Source organism: Palaemon carinicauda, chromosome 8 (genome assembly GCF_036898095.1).
Source record: "Palaemon carinicauda isolate YSFRI2023 chromosome 8, ASM3689809v2, whole genome shotgun sequence".
Classification (NCBI taxonomy): domain Eukaryota; kingdom Metazoa; phylum Arthropoda; class Malacostraca; order Decapoda; family Palaemonidae; genus Palaemon; species Palaemon carinicauda.
Window position 1 is genome coordinate 82,434,293 of NC_090732.1, and position 25,184 is coordinate 82,459,476.

Here is a 25,184-nt window from a genome sequence, read left to right on the forward strand (position 1 = left end):
AGAAAGAGGATAAACGTTTCCCTCAGCCTGCCAGGCGTACGAGTAACGTCGTTATCGTTTTGCTCTTATCCCTAGTCTCTTTAGGGGAAGAAACTAAACGTTTCTAGAGTGATCTAGTGTTTAGTCTCTTTCCAGCCACTGAATTTTCTTTCATTAGATTTTTCTGTTACATTGTAATTCTGTTTTCGCAATTACTAACTTTTGAGAAGGATAGAATTGCGTGTTTCAGGTACAAACCACTTAAAGTTTCGAGTTCAGTGAAATAAGTGCAAACAGAAATCAAAGTGATAAGTGATTAGCGCAAAGTATGTCAGTGTTATGCGTGAGGGTACTTTTGTGCGCGCCAGTCGTCCTCCCAGTCCGGGACCTCTTGCAAGCTCCCAAGCCCAGGGGAGAAGCAATGTCGAAGGGCATAAGGGTTCGGCAGGCCTTGATCGGCGCACAGAAGTATCCTCGGTGGTTGTGGGCGTGTCTTACCGAGACCGTCACTCCCACCCGCAGACGATTGAGCCCTTATTTTGCTCGTCTGCAGAAGAGATTTAGAGGAGAAAATAAAGGCAGAGTTACGCTGGTCTCAGGTCTCAAGACCTCTTAAACGTAAAGTCCAGACCTATGCCAGACGTACGAAGTAAAGTTCAACAACCCGGATGCAGTCATTGGGTTAGCTCTGACTCTCCTCAGTCATCAGTTTGTCGGGCTGAGAGTGCGCCTACACTCCCCCCCCCCTATGCTCGCTCCGCCTGATCGCAGTACCACCTGCCAGGCGTACGATGTTGTGGACTCTACTACAGTCCATGCAAGCACAGCTTTCGGACCTGATGCGTGAGTGTCGTGCTGAGAGTGTTGCACCTCCTCCTCCTCCTGCACCGGTGGTGCACCAACCGCCTGCACCCGTTCAGCCTGTGCTGCACCCGCCTGCACCGGTGGTGCACCAACCGGCTGCACCCGTTCAGCCTGTGCTGCACCCGCCTGCACTCGCTGCACCCAGTCGCAACACCATCTGCCAGGCGTACGATGTTGTGGACTCTACTACAGTCCATGCAAGCACAGCTTTCGGACCTGTTGCGTGAGTGTCGGGCTGAGAGTGTTGCACCTCCACCTGCACCCTTTCAGCCTGTGCTCAACCCGCCTGCACTCGCTGCACCCAGGCGCAGCACCATCTGCCAGGCGTACGATGTTGTGGACTCTACTACAGTCCATGCAAGCACAGCTTTCGGACCTGTTGTGTGAGTGTCGGGCTGAGAGTGTTGCACCTCCCCTGCACCCGTTCAGCCTGTGCTCTACCCGCCTGCACTCGCTGCACCCAGTCGCAGCACCATCTGCCAGGCGTACGATGTTGAACCTCTTTCTGTGTTCGCTGTTCCCAGTGTTGTTCAGCCTCAGCCTTCTTTAAGGCAACCTTCGGTTTGGGATCAGGAGGATTACCCCACTCTTCCTCCTCCTCCCCTGGCTGCTCCACCGGTGGTGCAACTCTCGGTGGAGGTACAACCTCTTCCACCTGTGAGTCAGTCTCCTCAGCTGCTGCACCGAGCTCAACCCGTGCACCCTGATCCTGCGCCTCAGACACCTCTGCTTGCGGGAACTTTACCTTGTTCTGCGCAACCTCGGTCTCTTCACGCTCCACTCATACCACAGGAACAGGAACTTTCTGCACCTTCCACTGTTGTTGTTCCAGCTCGTTCTGACTCTGCTGTTCAGCATACCTTACCTCCATTTTCAAACCATGGCAAAAATATGAATCATGAGTTATGAATGTAAGGTAAACATTATGTTGATTTTTAAACCCCATGCAAGCATGCATAAAGCACTCTAGCACTGGTCATGGAATTTCTGAGAAATGTTAAACGCCATGCACACGCTCTGCTTTCCTTACAGCAGGCTCTGCTTACAGCAGGCTCTGCTTACTACATGCTCAGCATTCAGCATGCTCTGCATTCAGCATGCTCTGCATACAACATGCTCTGCATACAGCATGCTCTGCATTCAGCATGCTCTGCATACAACATGCTCTACTTACAGCATGCTCTGCATTCAGCATACTCTGCATTCATCATGCTCTGCATACCTTACCGCATGCTTCTCAACATATCTTGGGTTGTTGCCAACTCACTAGACTGTCAAGCAGTTTCATAACGTTGCCTTCTAGTCTGCTGCTTTTGCACCAGTGAACCCTCACTCAGAGAACTTAGCTTTTCTAGGATAAGGTCCCTGTAGATGAGAAAGTTCTTTTCTCCCTCCTTCTGATATTCCCTTGAGGACTCTGTCATTTGGAGGGAGCCTTTAGCTGCATAACCTCTTATGGACTTTTATTTAAGCATAACATGCTTACAGGGAAGGTAATGGTTCCACTTCAGCCGCTAATCCCGTCTGTTACCACACCTGCTCCCATAGACCTTGAGCTGTGTTGCATGACATGCAGTCCAAGCTTAGTCCTTGTTAGAGGATTTTTGTTTACGGAGTCAATGTGTCACGGGGAAGACGTTCAACAACCAACAGAAGGGACTTGTTGTGACGCAGTGCGGCAACCTCAGCAACCCGTTAAGGAGTTGTCTGTACGACCCAGATAGTCTAGACAGATTCGGGTTGTCACTGTACTTCCTCGCTTGCCCATGATTGTCAGTTTACAGACTGTGCAGCAGTATCATGATCTTGTGTCCGGCTCCGTCAGACGACTGGCTTTTAAGAGCTCCCACAAGTCGTCGCTGTCTGGAGATTTTCAAATGGACTATGGATCTGACCAAGGAACTGGGCCTCCTGGTCAATTTTGAGGAGTCTCAGCTCGTTCCATCCCAGACCATTGTTTCCTTGGGTATGGATCTTCAGAGTCGAGCTTTTCGGACTTGTCCGTCGGCCCCAAGGATCTTCCAAGCCCTAGAATGCATCCAGAGCATGCTGAGAAGGAACCGATGCTTAGTCAGGCAGGGGATGAGTCTAACAGGGACACTTTCATCGCTGGCCCTGTTCATCGAGTTAGGGAGACTCCACCTCCTCCCCCTTCAGTATCATCTAGCTGCTCACTGGATAAAGGACATGACGCTAGAGACGGGCTCAGTTCCTGTTTCCGAAGAGATGAGGTCTACTCTAACGTGGTGGAAGAACAGCATTCTTCTCAAGGAAGGTCTACCTTTGGCTGTTCAGACCCCCGACCACCGTCTCTTCTCGGACGCATCGGACACGGGCTGGGGTGCGACACTGGACGGACAGGAATGCTCGGGAACATGGAATCAGGAGCAAAGGACACTTCACATCTATTGCAAGGAGTTGTTGGCAGTTCATCTGGCCTTGATAAACTTCAAGTCCCTCCAGCTTAACAAGGTGGTGGAGGTGAACTCCGACTACACCACAGCCTTGGCTTACATCTCCAAGCAGAGAGGGACTCATTCGAGGAAGTTGTTCAAGATCGCAAGGGACCTCCTCATTTGGTCAAAGATCGAAAGCTCACGCTGGTAACGAGGCTCATTCAGGGCAATATGAATGTCATGGCAGATCGCCTCAGCCGTAAGGGTCAGGTCTTCCCCACAGAGTGGACCCTTCACAAGAATGTTTGCAGCAGACTTTGGGCCCTGTGGGGTCTGCCAACCATAGTTCTATTCGCTACCTCGATGACCAAGAAGCTCCTCTTGTATTGTTCTCCAATTCCAGACCCAGCAGCAGTTCGCGTGGATGCCTTTCTGCTGGATTGGTCCCATCTCAACCTGTATGCATTCCCGCCGTTCAAGATTGTCAACAGGGTACTTCAGAAGTTCGCCTCTCACAAAGGGACACGGTTGACGTTGGTTGCTCCCCTCTGACCCGCGAGAGAAGGGTTCACCGAGGTACTGCAATGGCTGGTCGACGTTCCCAGGACTCTTCCTCCTAGAGTGGACCTTCTGCGTCAACCTCACGTAAAGAAGGTACACCCAAACCTCCACGCTCTTCGTCTGACTGCCTTCAGACTATCGAAAGTCTCTCAAGAACTAGAGGCTTTTCGAAGGAGGCAGCCAGAACGATTGCCAGAGCAAGGACGACATCCACTCTCAGAGTCTATCAGTCTTAATGGGAAGTCTTCCGAAGCTGGTGCAAGGCCAATGCAGTTTTCCTCAACCAGTACCACTGTAACCCAGATTGCTGACTTCCTGTTACATCTAAGGAACGTAAAATCCCTATCAGCTCCTACGATCAAGGGTTACAGAAGTATGTTGGCAGCGGTTTTCCGCCACAGAGGCTTGGATCTTTCCTCCAACAAAGATCTACAGGACCTCCTTAGGTCTTTTGAGACCTCAAAGGAACGTCGGTTGTCCACTCCAGGCTGGAATCTAGACGTGGTCCTAAGGTTCCTAATGTCATCAGGATTTGAACCGTTCCAATCAGCCTCTTTTAAGGACCTCACATTAGAAACTCTTTTCCTCGTGTGCTTAGCAACAGGTAAAAGAGTAAGTGAGATCCACGCCTTCAGCAGGAACATAGGTTTCACATCTGAAACGGCTACATGTTCCTTGCGGCTCGGTTTTTTTGGCTAAAACGAGCTTCCTTCCCGTCCTTGCCCTAAGTCGTTCGAGATCCCAAGCCTGTCCAACATGGTGGGGAACGAACTAGAGAGAGTACTTTGCCCTGTTAGAGCTCTTAAGTACTATTTAAGAAGGTCAAAACCATTACGAGGACAATCAGAAGCCTTATGGTGTGCTATCAAGAAGCCTTCTCTACCAATGTCTAAGAACTCAGTTTCTTACTACATCAGGCTTCTGATTAGAGAAGCAAATTCTCATCTGAAGGAAGAAGACCTTGCTTTGCTGAAGGTAAGGACACATGAAGTGAGAGCTGTGGCTACTTCAGTGGCCTTCAAACAGAACCGTTCTCTGCAGAGTGTTATGGATGCAACCTATTGGAGAAGCAAGTCAGTGTTCGCATCATTCTATCTCAAAGATGTCCAGTCTCTTTACGAGTACTGCTACACCCTGGGTCCATTCGTAGCAACGAATGCAGTAGTAGGCGAGGGCTCAGCCACTACATTCCCATAATTCCATAACTTTTTAACCTTTCTCTTGAATACTTTTTATGGGTTGTTCGGTCGGCTAAGAAGCCTTCCACATCCTTGTTGATTTGGCGGGTGGTCAATTCTTTCTTGAGAAGCGCCGAGGTTAAAGGTTGTGATGAGGTCCTTTAGTATGGGTTGCAGCCCTGTATACTTTAGCACCTTTGGGTTGATTCAGCCTCCAAGAGGAACGCTGCGCTCAGTAAGGAAGACGAACTTAAAAAAGAGACAGAGTAACGGTTCAATTCGACTTCCTTACCAGGTACTTATTATTTCATTGTTATTTGAGATAACTGTTATATGAAATATGGGATACTTAGCTATCCTTTAATCTTGTACACTGGTTTTCACCCACCCCCCTGGGTGTGAATCAGCTACATGATTATCGGGTAAGTTTAATATTGAAAAATGTTATTTTCATTAGTAAAATAAATTTTTGAATATACTTACCCGATAATCATGATTTAATTGACCCTCCCTTCCTCCCCATAGAGAACCAGTGGGACCGAGGAATAATTGAGGAGGTGTCAACAAGAAGTACTTGAGTACCTGGCCACAGGTGGCGCTGGTAAGAACACCCCCTTCTAGTATTGTGATAGCTGGCGTATCCCTCCATAGAATTCTGTCGGGCAACAGAGTTGACAGCTACATGATTATCGGGTAAGTATATTCAAAAATTTATTTTACTAATGAAAATAACATATTTTGCACATTTAGACGTGTTTTTCATATTCAAATAAGCCATATATATTTTTGATACATTAATGTCTGGATTTTCTTAACGACCTCGGGATCAGAGCCCCAGACGAAATCACACAAAGACAAGAGCTTGGGTCCAGCCGGGAATCGAACCCTGGTCGGCAAGCTTGTATAGACAGTGACTAAACCACTTGGCCACGAAGAAAGATAAAAGTCAATGACAATTTTTCTGTACTTATACCTGTCGAATTCAGGTGTTTTGTACTTAGAATTGAAATCAACCCATCTTCACCATCGTAGCCAATTGGTAGTTTGTTACTTGGCATTCAATTAATGATAAATTTTGCACATTTAGACGTGTTTTACATATTCAAATAAGCCATATATATTTTTGATACATTAATGTCTGGATTCTCTTAACGACCTCAGGATCAGAGCCCCAGGCGAAATCACACAAAGACAAGAGCTTGGGTCCGGCCAGGAATCGAACCCTGGTCGGCAAGCTTGTATAGACAGTGACTAGCCACTTGGCCACGAAGAAAGATAAAAGTCAATGACAATTCTTCTGTACTTATACCTGTCGAATTCAGGTGTTTTGTACTTAGAATTGAAATCAACCTATCTTCACCATCGTAGCCAATTGGTAGTTTGTTACTTGGCATTCAATTAATGATAAATTTTGCACATTTAGACGTGTTTTTCATATTCAAATAAGCCATATATATTTTTGATACATTAATGTCTGGATTCTCTTAACGACCTCGGGATCAGAGCCCCAGGCGAAATCACACAAAGACAAGAGCTTGGGTCCGGCCGGGAATCGAACCCTGGTCGGCAAGCTTGTATAGACAGTGACTAAGCCACTTGGCCACGAAGAAAGATAAAAGTCAATGACAATTCTTCTGTACTTATACTTGTCGAATTCAGGTGTTTTGTACTTAGAATTGAAATCAACCTATCTTCACCATCGTAGCCAATTGGTAGTTTGTTACTTGGCATTCAATTAATGATAAATTTTGCATATTTAGACGTGTTTTTCATATTCAAATAAGCCATATATATTTTTGATACATTAATGTCTGGATTCTCTTAACGACCTCGGGATCAGAGCCCCAGGCGAAATCACACAAAGACAAGAGCTTGGGTCCGGCCGGGAATCGAACCCTGGTCGGCAAGCTTGTATAGACAGTGACTAAGCCACTTGGCCACGAAGAAAGATAAAAGTCAATGACAATTCTTCTGTACTTATACCTGTCGAATTCAGGTGTTTTGTACTTAGAATTGAAATCAACCCATCTTCACCACTGTAGCCAATTGGTAGTTTGTTACTTGGCATTCAATTAAATAATTTCCGTAGCCCCTCTATAAGAAGTTATGAGCTTTATCAGTTTTTACGATTTTGAGAAAAAAAAACGGCAAATTTGAAAATTGACCTTTTTACATAACATCTCATTTCCATGATTTGGCTAATAAGTAAACTTAATGGGTGTCATTCTATTTCTTGAGGTCTCTAGAGATGAAATAAGGTAGAAAAAGTCATCAGATATTGGTCTGGCTGGTCCTGGGGTTACATTTATGGAGGTACCTAAAATTTTCACTTGACCCAAATTTGGTGACCTTTTGACCTTTGGTGGCCTAATTATTAAACATAATTGCAAATTGTCTATTTTATCTGTTAGAGAGGCTCAAAGCAAACATTTTGATATGTCATTTATCTTTCTCTGACCATTCAGTCCGGAGTTATGTCTAATTAGGTTTCCCCTACCCCAAAATTGGCAGCTGCAAAATTCGATGATGTCATCAAATAAAGTGGCCGAGGAGTAGTAGTGAGTCCCTATTTTTTCAATGGGAACATTAAAAAAATGAAAATATGGATCAAATGCTACAACCTAAATGCACTTTTGTCAATTTTAAGGGGGGGGGTGCAAGGTGAGCCCCCTCAGCCCACGGACTATAAATAAAGAGCGTAGGTTTGTATTCCAGTTATGGAACAAATGACAAATTTGTAGATAATTTGTATTTTTCCCAATGATACAAACCTTAGCTATTTATACAAACTTGCCTGCCTGCCCTATTCCCCTTGAAGTCCTACCTCCAAGCAAAATGAGCTAAATCACTTGTGTGAGCAAGAGCAGTAGCAAGCTAAACCCCCCCCCCCCCACACCGCTAACTAGCGGTATGGCTAGTTAACCCTCGCTAAATTTTAATGGCTCGTCATTTCAGCTTCGCCGAAAGTAATACTTGTACCCCTAAATAAATAGCTAAGGTTTGTATCGTTAGAAAAAATACATCTGGGGATGTATGTATAAATGTTTGGAAGCCATTAAGTGGCGAAAAAAGTCAGGTAATGATTGTGTCCTGGCAAAATTAAGGAACAGTTTGCAAAAGCGAATACAGATGATGTTTGTGCAGTAACCCAATCTGTCCTCCAAAAGTAAACAATGGACTTGACAGTGACATGGTGATCACATGTTAATCGATCAATACGTAATTAATATGCCTCAGCCCCCATTAGTCATAGAGAAAAATGCCAAACTATCCAGTACTTGTCCATTTCTTTTAGTGAATTTCAATTTCTCTAGAATTTAATGTATCATATATTAACCTTTTATTAGTTTGTTCATTGTGACTAATGTATTTGGTGAATTGAAACCCATCTTCATAAAAGGAAGGAATTTTTATGAAGTGTATTATAGCTTGCTACTTACTGTACTTATTGTTATGTTATATATTGCTTATGTACAGTACAGTAGATTCAGTCTGAATTCCTCTTTTAATTTTTCAATGTTACTGGTTTGGCAAAAGTATAGTCAGTCAGTCCTTTTTTATGGTTGACTTAAGATCCTATTGAGCCTCTCATTTGAATTCATGAGGGATATCCCTAATAACATTTTTCTTTAGAAGCTTTTTCAGACTTTGAACACTAAGTAGGGGTTTTGGATTAATTACTATTCTTTAGGATAGATATTGGATGACTTAATATTTATTGCATTTCGAAAAAAATCTGTTGGGAACTAAATTGTCTAATAAGTAATGGATCTATTATTGAATGATTTAAAAAAATGAATTGCATGATGAATAATGTCTACTGTATAAAGTTACATTTAAACTTCATTACTGGTAATGGGATCTGATCTTGAGAAAAATTTTGTTGTTAGACTGGTTTTGTCTAGTTGACATAAGACACCAGCTTATTGACGATGAACGTTAATGTGAAGATTGGATTGTTTGTCGATGATATTCACAGTGATGAGCCCAAAGATTAGAAGTTTGATGGATTTGGTCTCTGCTTTCTCTTATTACCTGAGCTACGTAAAGATTTATTTATTATCTGTTATACAGTATTTAGGTTTTGCGGTGGGGTTTATTCGAAAGTGGAATACTAAATTAGTGTTATTTCAGTATTTTTTTTGTGTTAGAATGAATCTAATGAAACTTGTCTTTTCAGTGCCAGGTGGCGTGGTGTGGGTGCCGGCAGGGAAGTGGGAGCAGCAGTAGCAACAGCAGCCACTACAGCAACGACGAGACCACCGCCATGAATGGATCTGTAGGGGAGCGTGTTGCCATTTTAGATGCTGGGGCTCAATATGGCAAAGTCATTGATAGAAGAGTACGGGAATTAAATGTGGAAAGTGACATATTACCACTTGATACACCAGCATACACACTCAAGGAGAAAGGTTATAGGTGAGTTTTTGAGATTTGTTTTTACAAAATGTCTAATGTCAGCTGGAAGGATTATAATAGTACTGTATTGTAGAGTTAGCAAACCTTCCTATTGCATGTTTAGTGATTACAGTAATTGATGTTGTGGTGAAAGGACAGGACCTGAAAGAAGTGGGAAAATGTGGTCTGCATAGAAACACTGGATTATAAAAGTGTGTGAGAATATTGGCACCTGTCTGAAATAAAATGAGAATACTAGACTACAGTACTGGTAAATATAGTTCAGTATCTCTTGATAAACATCAATCTTGATAATGTATGCCAAGGCCTGTCTATTATGTTCAATAGAAACATGGTACCTGTAATGGAAATGAAATAGAATTTGAGCAAGTCTACCAAAAGAATACCAACATTTGTAACAAGTGTATTGGAAAACTCATTACAAATGAAAAAATTTCTGTTAGATGGTGTCCAGAGACTAAAAAATGTTGGGAGATCTCTTAAGATTTAATTGACATCTGCCTTTAATGAGCAGGGAAGGGGAATAATTGATCTCAAAAATATTAGCTCATAAAGTAACATGGCAAAGGCTGCTAGGATGAGGCAGAAAATAATAATAAAATGATGTATAAATAATTAGCTAGTAGCATGGCATTTGCAATAAAAAAAGGGATGTAGTTATGTAGTTTTAACACAAACATTAAATAAAATGACACACAAAACTTTCAATAGAAATAAAAACATTAGAAGTCATTTTAACAAAAGAAAGCTTAGCTTTTAACCTACAAAGGACGAGGGGCGGCGCCGCCAAAGGATGATGACGGTTTATTGATATTTATAGAAAAAAGAAAAACTGTAAATATATTTTTCACTCTAATATATAAGTATTTGGTATGATTGAAACCGCAAGAAGATGAGCTTTTCAAATAGGGCATTTATTGTTTAATACATTGTTAATTACTTTGGATATAAAAAAAAATGTCTTTAGAAATCACAGTAGCAAAAATATCAAAGTCACTTTGCAGCTGGATTATTACAAAACTTATTATTCCTATTTGTTATAACAGCGCTAATTTTGTAAAGAATGTAATTTTGAAAAAGTCCTAAAAAACCAGGTTATTCTATCCAGTAATAGCGTGGTAAAAAAAAATTATACAGTATAACATATCAAGTGACACTTTTTCACCATTTGGTAATGCGGATTTACAAAAATAATACAGCATTCATAATTATATCTTGGATGGCCTATCAGTATTTTGCTGATAGATAATATAAGCCTTTAGAACTAAATCTAGAATTAATCTTTATTGTTCCTGTGAGTGATGTCTTTTGTGTTAGTAGGGCTTCTGCTAGAGGATGAAGCAACAGGTTCAATGTCAAGATCGTCGTCATAAACATCGCTATTAGTAATATAATCATCATTATCATGCTCACTATGGCTGTCCAAATCATCAGCACTTGTTTCTGAATCATAAAGATAATCAATATCTTTTATCAATATCTTTTATCCTGCCAACAGATAACAAAATCTCGATCGATAAGCCAAACGGCACCTACCCCCATCGCCAACGGCGCATGCTTAGCACACGCCTATAACCTCAAAGTATAAGATTTCTGGCAACTTTGCTTTGTTAACGATCACTGATTGGTTAAAGTAGCCTATGATGTCAATAGAAGGCGGAGCTAAAGTCATACGTATGAGGGAGAAAGGATAAAAAAAACGCATTCACAATATAGACGCTCTCAAGTTGATGTCAATTAATGCATCCATTATATGGACGGGTTGTCCTTCGTGGGTTAAAGGTTTAAAGGTCGCTCATGAATGGCAGAGGCAAGGGACAGTGACATTGTCCTAGCAATCAGGACAATGCCCTAGAGACTGACCATATATTATATGATCAGCGCTCAAACTTCCTCTCCACCCAAGCTAGGACCAGGGAGGGCCAGGCAGTGGCTGCTGATGGCTCAGCAGATAGACCTATACGCTCCCCCAAACCCCCCAACCTTAGCTCACAAGGATGGTAAGGTTGCAGACACTAATGGCACTAACGAGTCTGAGCGGGACTTGAACCACCGACTGGGAAACACCAGGCAGATACGTTACCAATCAGGCCACAGCAACCCTGGTCCGATACAGTAATTGGATGGCAGTGTGAGGAGGAATGGAGGAGGTATTGCCAGGAGGGGGAATCCCCTTTCATAAACACCTCTGGTAATTTAGGTTTTGGGGATTTCTTTCTTCTCTGTTGCCTTGGGGCAAGTTTTACTTTAATTAAAAACTGATCCAATGTTAATTGCTTTTGCCTTGTTTGCAGAATTTTACGGTAATGCAACATTACTGTATGTTATTATTGAAAAGGTTACAGTCCTATTGGTTAGTATGGTATCAGGATGGGTTTTTCAAGAAAAGCTTGATCCCCCCCCTCCCTTTGCACTCGTTTCTTAAATAACTGAACTTGGGATATCCTCCTCCTCCTCCTCCTCCTCCTCCTCCTCCTCCTCCCCAGAATACATATCCTCAGCTAAAGTCTTTTGTTGTTCATTTTGAAGGTGTTTGAACTCTTTATGTAGTAAGCTCAGTACTGTGGTCTTCCAATACAGTAGCTCGTCGACATCGCCATCGTCGACCTCCAAGCCCATGCTTTGTCCCAAGGAAACAATGTCATTCACAATTTTGTCATTAGTACTGAAGCCCTCAAATTCTTGCTCTGGTAGACAATCAGGCCAGAGTTTCTTCCAGGCTGAATTCATAGTGTGGTAGGTCACTTGGTTCCACTTATTATCAATAAGGCTAACGCAATTAAGAATATGAAAGTGATTTTACCAAAATTCCTTCAAAGTTGGCCGAGTGTCATTAACACTGAAACAAGGCTTTAGTATATAATTTCTTAAAATTAGAAATGACCTGTTGATCCTTAGGTTGTAGCAAAGGAGTAGTTAGGCAGCAGATATTTAACTTGAATGAAGTCCAACTCATCTACTAAATCCTCATCCAACCCTTGGGGGGGCCGGGGTTAGGAGCATTATCCAGCAAGAGAAAGCATTTTAGTGGTAAGTTCTTTTCTTGCAAATATGCTTTCACACTCGGTGCAAAAAAACTTCATGAACCCAGTCGGTTCTTTTTGAACACCCTTGGGTGGCTGGTATGATAAATTGACAATGGCTTTACCTTAAAATCTCCACTTACATTACCACAGAGCAGTAGAGTAAGCCTATCTTTCATTGACTTGTGGCCTGGTAATGCTTTTTCTTCTTTTTTAATGAAGATTCTCTTCGGTATTTTTTTTCCAAAACAACCCAGTTTTGTCGGCGTTGAACATCTGTTGAGGTGCATAACCTTCTGTGGTTATAAGTTTACCAAACTCAGCGACAAATTTATCGACTGCTTCCTTTTCTGAACTCGCTGCCTCTCCATGCCTTATTACGCTCTGTATTCCACTTCTGTTCTTAAACTTTTCAAACCACCCCCTACTATCCTTGAATACAATATCACCGGTAGTAATTGTACCAGGTGTTTTCTTCACTTAATCTTCTTAGGTTTCTATTGCCTTTTCACAAATAAATGTCTCGCTAATGCTATCACTTTGTAACTTTCTTATTTATAAAGATAAGTAGCAACTTCTCCACTTCCTCAAGTATCTGAGGCCTTTGCTTCATCAAAGTAGTCACTCCTTTAGTAACATTAGCTCCCTTTATTATTTCTTCATTCTTTAAAATAGTCGATATTGTTGACTTAACCACAGAGTATTTGAGAGCAAGATCCGAAACATGCATTCCATTTTCTTACTTGGCAATCATTTCTGTTTTCAATTAAGTAGTTATTCCTACTATTTTCTTTTTTACTTGACCACTTTCTCTGTTATTCTTCTTAGGACCCATGTTTAAGTGCTAATGAATTAAAATAGTTATAAAAAGGATGCCAAACAAAGATATAGCACAGTTTAAAGCAAAAAATGAGGCAAAGCTTATGTTTACGTTCATCCATAACAATGGCCAATGCGTAACTGATGGCGTTCTGCTTGGCAGGCTTTTTCTCGCACTGGTCAAGTACCAAATATTTGTTCGAAAACGGAGGCATTTTTCACTCAACTTTTTGGTCGAACACAGATTTGTTCGCGCTTCAAGACATTCAAGTACTGAGATTCTACTGTACTGTAAAAGGAAATTTCAGTAAAAAGTACAATGGGTACCCCAATACTGTGTTTTTTGTGCTACTGCAGTTGGCTCTGTTCACACTAGCATCAGTTCTGCGTGTCCAGTCATGAGTGGGTAGAACCTTATTTTAGAAATACAATACATTAATTCTAGTGAGACTATTTAGCCATCATCTTCAGGGCTGTAATGTCTGGAATTATCCAGCTCATGCCTGCAGTTGCCAAATTGCTACCTTTGTTGGACAAAGCCATAGATTACTGTACTGTAATATACTCCAGAAGTAGCCCTACCATGTCCAGTCTGGGGACAGATTCACTTAACCCTTTTACCCCCAAAGGACGTACTGGTACGTTTCACAAAAGCCATCCCTTTACCCCCATGGATGTACCGGTACGTCCTTGCAAAAAAATGCTATAAAAATTATTTTTTTCATATTTTTGAAATTTTTTTGAAAAAATTCAGGCATTTTCCAAGAGAATGAGACCAATGACAAAAACTAAGGCTGTTAGAGCAGTTTAAAAAAAAATATACTGCAAAATGTGCTGGGAAAAGAATAACCCCCTGGGGGTTAAGGGTTGGAAATTTCCAAATAGCCTGGGGGTTAAAGGGTTAATACTGGTCTTATATAAGTATGCAGAAAGAAAGTATAGTACCTGCATCATAGTCAATGCTTTTGAGACCATAGTTTTCCGAGGACCATGACCCTGTTAAACCTGTTTGATATTACTGTACTTTATTTTTGTACAATGACATATTAGTTTAGATTTATTAACAGTAATTGCAAGAAGCTTTTTGAAGTAATATAAACTCATATTTTGCATTTTGTGAAATAGTCGGGAAATACAGTTCTATTCTGTAAGAATGAAAAATTATCTGATCTCTATATTCATAACTAAACCACAATGAATGTGATTCCAAACTATAGATTACTAGCTTACTATTATTTATATTCTTTAAGATATCTATTCTCTTTTAAAGTTTATTAATTGTCCTTTTCAGAGCAATTATAATTTCTGGTGGACCAAGTTCTGTGTATGCAGAAGATGCACCTCGTTATGACTCGGATATTTTCAAGATAAATGTCCCTGTTTTAGGTAAGTTGATTATGTTGAAGTTGAGTATGATTTCACCATTATTGTTGTATTAGTAAATCTATCCACTAAGGAAAGTAGATTGATGTGTGTTTTTAAACTTGTTACTATGCCTCATAGCAAGCTTTTGCAAGAGATTGTAAATTTAATTAGGGACAAGGAAAACAGATGTTAGATGACAGGGAAGACACACTGAGACATTTAATCTCATTACTGTGCTTGCTTAGTATTTCAGGATATTATTCAGTTATTTGCCTCAGTTGCTGTCATCAATCAGAGAAGGTGCATGAGGTTGGTGAGGCATATTGAGCTTTTGATGTTAATTACCTCTTTAGCAGTGGAGCATGGGGGTTGTCCCTTAACATCACCAAACTTGCCTCTGTTTTGGGCTTAGTTGTCTACTAAGTAAAGTCTGATCAACTCCTAAGGTGGCCTTGTTCCTGCACAAATACAAACCATCGTCCTTTACATAAGGGAACGAGAACAGCGAAGCTTGTATTACAGAAATTAGAAACATATCGAGGTGTTATCGATTGACAGATACTTATCTGTCGGTAGCATGGTTGGCATGGGTAGATACCCGGGTACCTACCCGCTTGCCCGCCGGGCCGGGTTTTTAAAAAAAGATTTTTGCTGTTTTCTGCCTTAAAAATTCATTATTATTCTATGTAACATTTAGTTTGATACATAATTTAAAGTAAAACGAATGTATTTACAACTCGGTTTTTTGAATTATGGAAGGTATAATAGAATAGTTTTCTTAATTTTAATAAAAGGGCCAGCTTTTTTTACCGTTTTTAGCTTTTCACTGCTATAAAGAGGGCTGACTGTATTATTATTGATAGTGTGTAAATTCTGGGGCATGTGAGCTTAGATTGAAGAACACAATAATCATAATTACAATATGCAGCAAGATGAAAAGCTAAAGTTCAGGAAAATGGGCTGATTGGCATACATCAAAATAAAAAAAATTAGTTTCTAGGTACTGTATACTGTTCCACTCTTCATTATGGATCACAGTAAAATTTACTCAATAGTGTAAATTTTACTGTGATCCATAGTGAAGAGTAGGATGCACACCAGGAAGGTATTGCTGTCTGCATCCTTTCATTCCAGGTGGTAGGTTGGCCAAGGCACCAGCCACCCATTGAGATACTATATTATTATTATTACTTGCTAAGCTACAACCCTAGTTGGAAATGTAGGATGCTATAAGCCCAGGGGCTCCAACAGGGAAAATAGCTCAATGAGGAAAGGAAACTTTTAAGGAAAATTAAAATATTTCAAGAAAAGCATCAATATTAAAATAAATACCATTTTATAAACCATAAAAACTTCAACAAAACAAGAGGAAGAGAAAAAAGATACAGGATAGAACAGTGTGCGCGAGTGTACCCTCAAGCAAGAGAACTCTAACTCAAGACAGTGGAAGACCATGGTACAGAGGCTATGGCACTACTCAAGATTAGAGAACAATGGAGTGTCTTCCTAAAAGAGCTGCTTACCATAACTGAAGAGTCTCTTCTACCCTTATAAAGAGGAAAGTGGCCACTGAACAATTATAGCGCAGTAAGAAGAATTGTTTGGTAATCTCAGTGTTGTCAGGTGTATGAGGACAGAGGAGAATATGTAAAGGATAGGCCAGACTATTTGGTGTGAGTGTGTGTAGGTAAATGGGAAAATGAACCGTAACCAGAGAGAATGATCCAATGTAGTACTGTCTGGCCAGTCAAAAGACCCTATAACTCTCTAGTGGTAGTATCTCAACGGGTGGTTGGTGCCCTGGCCAACCTACTATTGAGTCCTTTGACTGGCCAGACAGTAACACATTGGATCCTTCTCTTTGGTTAGGGCTCATTTCATCGATGCTGACACATACACAGAATAGTCTGACCTATTGTTTACATATCCTCTTTCCTCATACACTTAACACTGACATTACCAAACAATACTTCTCTCAAGAGGTTAACTACTGCACTGTAATTGTTCATTGCTACTTTCCTCTTGGTAAGGGTAGAAGAGACTCTCTAGCTATAGTAAGCAGCTCTTCTAGGAAAAGGATACTCCAATATCAAACCATTGTTCTTTGGTAGTGCCATAGCCTCTGTACTGTGGTCTTCCCCTGTATTGGGTTAGCAATCTCTTGCTTGAGGGTACACTCGGGCACTATTCTCACTTTGTTTCTCTTCCTCTTGTTATTGTGAAGTTTTATCCTCTTTGTTATTTTCAAGTATTTATAGTGTATTTATGAAAGATTTATTTGTTCCGACACAAATACAAACCTTCGCTATTTATAATAGGGTATTACTTTCGGCGCAGCTGAAAGACGAGCCATGATAATTTTAGTGAGGGATAACTACCCTATCCGCTAGTTAGCGGGTGGGGGGTGGGTTAGACTGGCTACCCCGCTCACTCACACCTCTCGGCTGAGTAACCACTTTACTTTTTGGCTCGGTAGAGGACGGACATGCTGCCCTTCTCTCCCGCAAAGACTTGCCTTGATGTTTTTTTGTTTTTCTTTTGTGTTTTCATTTATCTTATATATTGAGTGTATATATGTATAAATGCAAATATACGTTGTTAGATACGTGTAACTTTAATTGCTGTTGACATCGTATCCAACTGCGGGATGCAGTCATTGCCGCCCTTCCCTGCGACTGTTGGTCGGCAGGTTTTCAACACTGCCGTGTGTTTGTTTGAATACAGAATTAAAGTGTATAACAGTTCTGCTCCCTTCCGAGGAATTATCTTGCAAGGAGATGACTTATTCCTCTAATAGTGTATTTTGTGCTACAGAGCATGAATTGTAATTGATAACAACTTCCTTTTTTCACAGGTAACAGCAACGTAGAACACAAGGCCGAGTGCTACGGCTGCCCTGTTCGTTATCCTGCGCTCTATGTGGTAGCTCGTGAGCTGCCTTCATTACGAGGTAGCATTCGCTGTCAACCTTCAACTTGATGTTCCTCCTCTGAGGGGAACTTTTCTCTCTCTCTCTCTCTCTCTCTCTCTCTCTCTCTCTCTCTCTCTCTCTCTCTCTCTCTCTTGCGAGAGAGAAAGAGTGATTTTTGTCTGCGCCTATGCTTTTTTCCCATAGAGCTGGGAGAAAGCTTTACTTAGGCTATGTCCTCTTGCGGGAGGACTTCTCTCTCGTTCGCGAGAGAGATTTTTACGCCTACGCTTTTTTCCCATAGAGCTGGGAGAAAGCTTGTTTTAGGCGATGTCCTCCTTCGGGATGACTTCTCTCTCGTTCGCGAGAGTTTCTTACGCCTACGCTTTTTTCCCATAGAGCTGGGAGAAAGCTTGCTTTAGGCGATGTCCTCCTTCGGGAGGACTTCTCTCTCGTTCGCGAGAGAGAGTTTCTTACGCCTACGCTTTTTACCCATAGAACTGGGAGGAAGCTTGTTTTAGGCGATATCCTTCTTCGGGAGGACTTCACTCTCGTTAGCGTGAGAGACTATTAAGCCTATGCTTTTTTCCCATAGAGCTGGGAGAAGGCTTGTCTTTGGCGATGTCCTCCTTCGAGAGGACTTCTCCCTCGTTCGTGAGAGAGATTTTTTACGCCTAAGCTTTATTCCCATAGAGCTGGGAGAAATCTTGTCTTAAGTGATCTCCGTTGGGAGAACTTCCCTCTCGTTCGCGAGAAATAACTTGTAGGAGCTTGCTGATCCACCAGGGGTGGTGGCAGAGCTTTCTCTGAAGCAGGTTATCCCTTCAGGGGAACAAGTCTCCTCTGGGCATCGGCGGTCCCCCGTTACGCTTATGGTTCTCCTTCAGGGGCGGAGCAAGAGCCTTCTCTTAAGCGACTTTCTCCTTCGGGAGAACAAACCTCTTATGCGGAGGTGTTATAGGATTCCTTCGGGACTCCGCTCGAAACCTTCGGGTTTCAGTTACGCTGAACCTTCGGCTCTTGTAACGATGGTAACGTTGAGCCTTAGGGAATGTGTGCCATCAATCACGCTGACCTTTCGGGGTCTCGTGACAGAGGAACCTTGGTTCCTTGTTATGCTGATCCTTCGGGGTCTCGTAACATTAGTTATGCAGAACCCTTGGGCTCTCGTAACTTTAGTCACTCTGACACTTCGGTGTTTTGTGACAGGGAAACTTCAGTTTCTCGTTGCGCTGACCCTTTGGGGTCTCGTAACATTAGTTACGCTGAACCCTTGGGCTCTCGTAACTTTAGTCACTCTAACACTCCGGTGTATTGTGACAGGGAAACTGTGGTTTCTCGTTACGCTTATCCTTTGGGGTCTCGTAACATCAGTTACGTTAAACCTTAGGGCTCTCCTATCTTTAGTCATTGACACTTAGGTGTTTTGTGACAGGGAAACTTCGGTTTCTCGTTACGCTGACCCTTCGGTGTCTTGTAACATTAGTTACGGAGAACCCTTGGGTTCTCGTAACTTTAGTCACTCCGACACTTCGGTGTTTAGTGACAGGGAAACTTTGGTTTCTCGTTGCGCTGACCCTCGGGGTTCGCGCAACACAGTTCACGCAGAATTTTCGGGTTCTCGTGACCTGAGTCATTCTTTTTATGACAGAGAATTTTCAAACTCTCGTTGTGTTGATTGTTCGCACTCACACAACACAAGCTATCGTGAACCTTCGGGTGAGTGTAGGAGTGAGTTCTCTCACCAACCTGAGAGCTCTCGCGTGCACGATCAAGTTGGCGTGCACTGCCAAATTGGCGCGTACGACCGAATCGGCATGCACGACCGACTCGGTGTGCACGACCGTGTTGGGGCGCGCAAGCAAGATGGCGATCATGGCGCGCAGGTTCATCCTTTGGCGCGCCATATGCGCGAACATCCTGTTGCTCGCCATGCGCGCGAACATCCTGTGCCACGCCATGCGCGTGAACAACACACTGCATGCCAGGTGCGCGAACAACCTCATGAGCTCCATGAGCGCGGAAAAGGTGCGCGCAATCATGAAGGGCACGCGCACGAGCTCCCCTCCGCCTACCAACAGTTCGGCGCAAGAGCGCACGACCATATTAGTGTGCACGCACCATATTGGCCACACAATCGGATAGGAGCGCATGACCATATTGGCGTACGCACACGATCGGATTGGAGCGCACGAATGTATTGGCGCGTGTGCGCGCACGAACAACGAGGTGCACGCAATTGGTTGAAGTGCGCAAACAACTTTTATGACCCTTCGGGGTCTCACAACGCAATTCACGCTGAACTTTTGGGTTCTCGTGATCATAGCCATACTTATATGACAGAGACCGAGTTTTCGAACTCTCGTCCCGTGAATTGCTCGCGCACGCCCATCGTCATCAAGAGTTTTACTCTGATGGCAGAGGGATGCCAGCTGCCTAAGGGTTTACGAATCTCTATAGGTAACTATGACACAGTTCCTTTGGGTCCTGGTCACGTAACACGATTCCTGGAAATTCCATCAGAAATCAGCGACAGAGTTCCTGCGGGTTCTCGGCACAACATCCCTTAAGGTCGTGAGAAAGGAATTCACAAATAGATTCTGAACCCCTAGGTTGTCATCCGAATCTCTCTGTTTCCGTGATCCAGAGTTTTCTGAAAACTCTATAGTCGACCCCCATCCCCCTTTACGGGATGGGTCTTCCAAAGGTGTGACTTGATACGTCACTCTACACTCCCAGCTGATTACTATATCAGCTGGTCTGGTTTTGCCAGCACCGATCCTTTCGTTTTCGAACGAACCAACGTCATCTTTCCTCCACCTTCCCACTTAAAGTGGTTTGGTTAGCAGATGGAAATGAGCGAGGAATGAAAAATTTCTTTACATTGCAGTTCATTTCCCCTGGCAGGTCTTGCCTGATTTAGATGGTAGTTTTCTCACTATCGAGAAAGCGTTCGATTGCAACCCCTTTAGGTAAGCGGTCGATGGCAATTATGTCTGGCCTTCTTGAAGCAAACCCCCACATACGAGACTTCACCCTTTTTCAGGAGACTCGTGCCTGAGAAGTTTTTACAAAACTTCAGTGGGTGTTAAAACTTCATGAAGGTCGTAAGCCTTCCCGGAGCATGCACTCTAGACAAGACAAAACCGCTAGGTTATGGTCTTAAACTCGGTTCTACCGTTTGATGGAGGCAGCCATTCCTGTCATTGTACCCTGGGTATAACGACTTGCCTTTATACACGATAGTCTTCCGAGACTTTTATTCTATCCTTACAGGGTTATTATTTCGAACAATTAGTCCCGAAGGAACATTGTTAGCTGACATTAAAAGGACGATAGCAACAGCGTGGGTGTCTTTTCATTACGTTACGAACGTTTCAAACCCCGCCCACAGGTAGAGAGACATCCGTTTCTGTGTAATGAACACTGGCTAGCCCCTCATATAAAGAGGGGTGGGTGAACCAAAGGGGAAATGATCGCCTCTATAACTGTATATTTTGTTTGAGAACATGTTCGCTCTCATTCAAGAAAATATTACAGTTAGTCAATGATCAAAATTCTTTCGGCAATAATGTTGCGATTCGTCGCACATACATTATTCCCACAACTGGATTCGTTGCAAACTTTTCCTGGAGGCAGAGAATACGCATGCGCTAGCGCAAATGGACAAGTACATATATGCGTGCTAGGGATCTTTCTGCCAATAAGGGCTATATACATCTTCCAATTAGAACTCCGTTCTATTAAGTTGTATATTTATATCCCTTACTGAAACCAGGTTATTTAGTACATTCTTGGCTACTTTCCTGTAACCAGACATACGGCATTTACGTTCTGCCTCCTTATAGGCATTTTTTCCTTTCCCCTGATCGGAAGTCTTAGTCTCCTACAAAGGCTTTGGCTGGAAACTTTTCATAAGCATATCTGTTCCCTAGTAGGGAACATTTAATATAAATGCTAGTTTACCGATCGGAGACGGAGAAGTACGAATGTTTTTTGTCCTAAGAAGGAGAAACCTCCGTTACGAACGTTTCTAACGTTCTTCAACAGTTCCGGATACGACTTTTAAGTCGAACTACGCATGTATGCTTGTCATGCACATAGTTCGGTGTTACTACTCCGTAGTAGACTTATGCTCTTTACCAACCCAACAATAGATTGAAGATACGTCTCAATCCCCTCTTGGGTTTGGTTTGAGGCGTTCGGTGATTACCGTACAGTCTCTTGTCCAGAAAGCGATCTCTATGGAGATTCGCTATTATAACATAAGCTGTACTGATTAACTGGTTTACCGTTTGGTATCGGTCTTATTCGGCCAACCACACTGGATTAGTGGCAGTTGGAGGGAGAACAGGCTGTTCCCCTTCGTTGAAAGATCGTGCAATTGGTTACACGTCTCGACATCATCTTGAGGTATGTTTATTGCTATGCACTCCCCCCCTTACTGCTGGACAATCTGCGAATGTTGGGTGGCTGACGAGAGCTGCTGCAAAGAGGCCTGTCTTCCCTATGGTCCAGATGCTCTCTATAATGCATCAAAAGAGAGAGGGGGGGCCATATGCCATACCATTCCATCCTCGTCTGTTGGCCCGATTCAGAAAGGTACCAGCATTCACCTCTCTTAGAAAACCATCTAGCAGTACAAAGCCATAGATGGACAAAGGACAACTAGTTGCCCCCATCTGCTCGCGTCATTCCTGGTATAGGAATGTGCTTGCAAAACCACCAAGATAGTGGGGTCCTAGTGTCTTGGAATCATCTTGTATCCAACAAACTCATAACTTTGTGGGGTCCCCGACTGTGGTTATGCTCGCAGTGGCCCTGATCTTCAGGCTCCCACTTTACCGTTCCCAGGCCCTCCAACATGATGTATTCCAAGATCAGTGTGGTGTCCTAGAGGTGTGCCTTGTTTTTTCCCCCCCATTCGGTCTGGTGAAAAAGTCCTCAGCCAAATCAGGATAAGCAGGATCTTATCAATGATTCATGGCTTCGCTATGTCATCCCGCAGAATGGTTCCCAGACCTTCTGCAACCCCTGACGGAGCTCCAATAGCTTTGCTATGACAACCCACAGTCTGGTTCCCGGACCTTCTACAGCTCCTGACAGAGTTCCGAGGGATCTTCCTCCACGACACGATCTTCCAAGCAGTCACATGCTAATACTTTCCTAAGCTGTAGCTTTGCTTCGACTTCTCGCCTGGGACGATCCTACACCACCCCTCTCAGAGTGGCCTTTCGCATCAGGTTACGGAAAAGATGTCTAGACACCTCAGACACTTTTCAGCGTCGGTCTTCCAGGCGAAGTGTTCGGTCCTTTGTGACTGATGTCGTGGAAGGGGATTCTCTCCCATCGATGCCTTTACTTATGCAAGTGTGAGATAACTTGTCCCCCCTCAGCTCTCAACCTCCTCCTGGGAATGCGGTTCGGGTCCTTCAGTCTCTGAAGGCCCCTCTCTACGAACCGTAGGCCCAGCAGCAGATCGCTTCCTTACACGGAAGACGCCCTTTTTACTCACTTGGGCTTTGACCAAGAGAGTTCGTATGTTGTATGATCCATTTTCTGATGTCTCCTACCCTAGGAGACGGGGAGAAGTAATCCTCAGCGGCGTCCCTGAGTGGATTGCAAAGACTCAAATCTGAGTGTGCTGTACCCTAGGTGCAGCCCATTTTGAATAAAGAGTCTTTGTTCGGTAACCGGAAACCCATCAACTGGGGTTTTACCCAGTGAGGAGTCTGTGGGGTTACCTTAAAAGAACGATACCAGCTCGCTCCCGTGTGTTGGCACTGTTGACCAGCACGCGGAAGGTTAAGAGGAGGACCTCAAGGATTTCCTTCCCCTCTGGGATTGGAAGGCAATTTAGGTTACTCTTAATCTAGACTCTCCTCCATCCTAAGACCCAGAGCTTGTAACGTCCCTGGCGTTCAAGAAACTATTCTGTGGTGCAGATACTTTAGGTGGGCATATGGAAGCGTCAATCGGCCTTCACGGCCCACTACCTGCAAAGACATAACCCACAAGAACATGGAGACCTTTTCCATTGGTCCTGTGGTGATCGCACAACAAATGGTCTAAACACCTCAGGCTCCTTGATGGACAAGTAGCAGAGGGTTGAGGGCTGAGGCTACCCGGATTAGTCTGGGGTGAATGAGTAAGAATGTCTGGCTCCTTTCTTCCTTTCACCTTCTCCCCTCTGGGGAAAACAGCTCCGCAAGTCTCAGCATAGCTGACCTCACCTCACTGCAGGTAAGACCCATTTCCCTTGTGCCTCCTAAGTATAGAAGAATACTTTGTTACGTCCCCAATACCTTCTAGAGGGAGGGTGTTGGATAAGTCTTTAAGAACAAAAGGTTCTCTACTCGAGTTCCTTTGTTAAAGACAAGCCACACTGTTAGTTCCACTCACACACAAGCTTCTGCAGGCCGCTATCAGTGCATTACCTCATATCGGCACTTGATTTTAGCTAGGGTAGGGTCCCTTCTACTATCGATCACAGATCGAAATAGAGAGGCCCCGGGTCATGACCAAGGCCAGTTGGTGAGGACTTCCTCCCTCCTAAGAGTAAGTCACCCTATTATAAATAGCGAAGGTTTGTATTTGTGTCGGAACAAATAACAAATTTGGAAATAATTTGTGTTTTTCCTAACATACAAACCTGGAGCTATTTATACAAATTGGCCCGCCACCCTGTCCCCCTAGAAGTCCTGCCAGAAAACAAAGTGGTTACTCAGTCGAGAGGTGTGAGTCAGCGGGGTAGCCAGTCTACCCCCCCCCAACTAGTGGATGGGGTAGTTATCCCTCACTAAAATTATCATGGCTCGTCTTTCAGCTGCGCCGAAAGTAATACCCTATTATAAATAGCTCCAGGTTTGTATGTTAGGAAAAATAAAAATTATTTCAAAATTTGTTATTTTAATGTTATTATTCTTAAAGTTCTCTTGTAGTTTTTCCTTATTTCCTTTCCTCACTGGGCTGTTTTCTTTGTTCGAGCCCTTGGGCTTATAGCATTCTGTTTTTCCAACTAGGTTTGTAGCTTAGCAAGTAATGATAATTCATATGAGCATAGAAAGGAAGCAACGTACATGGGGCTAGGGAGTTAAAGTTTCCTCTAGGACCCTTCTCATCCCTCAGCTCCAGGTCACAGACAGATATTGTCTTTATAGGCTACTTAGTTGTTTGGTCTTTTCTTCCTCTGGGTAAAATAAGAAACAGGAAGACCCCCGTAGCCTGCGGTTGATCAGAGGTAAATTTGCCTAAAGACGAAACCTGAGGCATCTAGAACAAGAAAAGATGGCTAGCAATTTGTCATTGCTCTCAGGGAGCTAACAGCTTGAAAGGATTTTCCTATGGGTCTTCTTGTAAAAGGCAGGGCTACTGGAACAGTCAGGTGAGCAGGACTACTTAACGTCCACAGACTAGCTGTTTTCAAGAGGCCTTGTTGTTGGGATTTGCCATGGGCCTCGAAAAATATTCAATATGGTTTTCACCTAAATCACGCTCTCATATTCGGGGAACAGTGCGAGAGACTTTGACCCCACCCCTCTCTGCATCAGCAAAGGACAGATTCTGAGAAGAATTCTTGCTACACAAACGGGAATTCATACTCCTCGAAGATCGTGCTTCTCCTTAGTCATCTTTCTCGAGGGCCCAAAAGGACTGTCCCTATGAAAGAGAG

General features: G+C 43.2%; 1 protein-coding gene across 5 annotated transcripts in view; it reads left to right on the plus strand.

Moving 5' to 3' along the window:
- The window catches only part of bur (GMP synthase burgundy), a 266,584-nt gene that overhangs the window by 68,251 nt on the left and 173,149 nt on the right, over positions 1-25,184 (plus strand). For 3 of the 5 annotated variants that reach the window (XM_068378694.1, XM_068378693.1, XM_068378692.1), the window contains 2 exons: positions 9,159-9,397; positions 14,531-14,625. In XM_068378694.1, the coding sequence (XP_068234795.1) occupies positions 9,246-9,397; positions 14,531-14,625 (247 nt within the window). In that variant the 5' untranslated portion in view covers positions 9,159-9,245. Of the gene's footprint in view, positions 1-8,955; positions 9,023-9,158; positions 9,398-14,530; positions 14,626-25,184 lie in introns of those variants that run through there. The other 2 variants (XM_068378690.1, XM_068378691.1) reach the window with 1 other exon arrangement.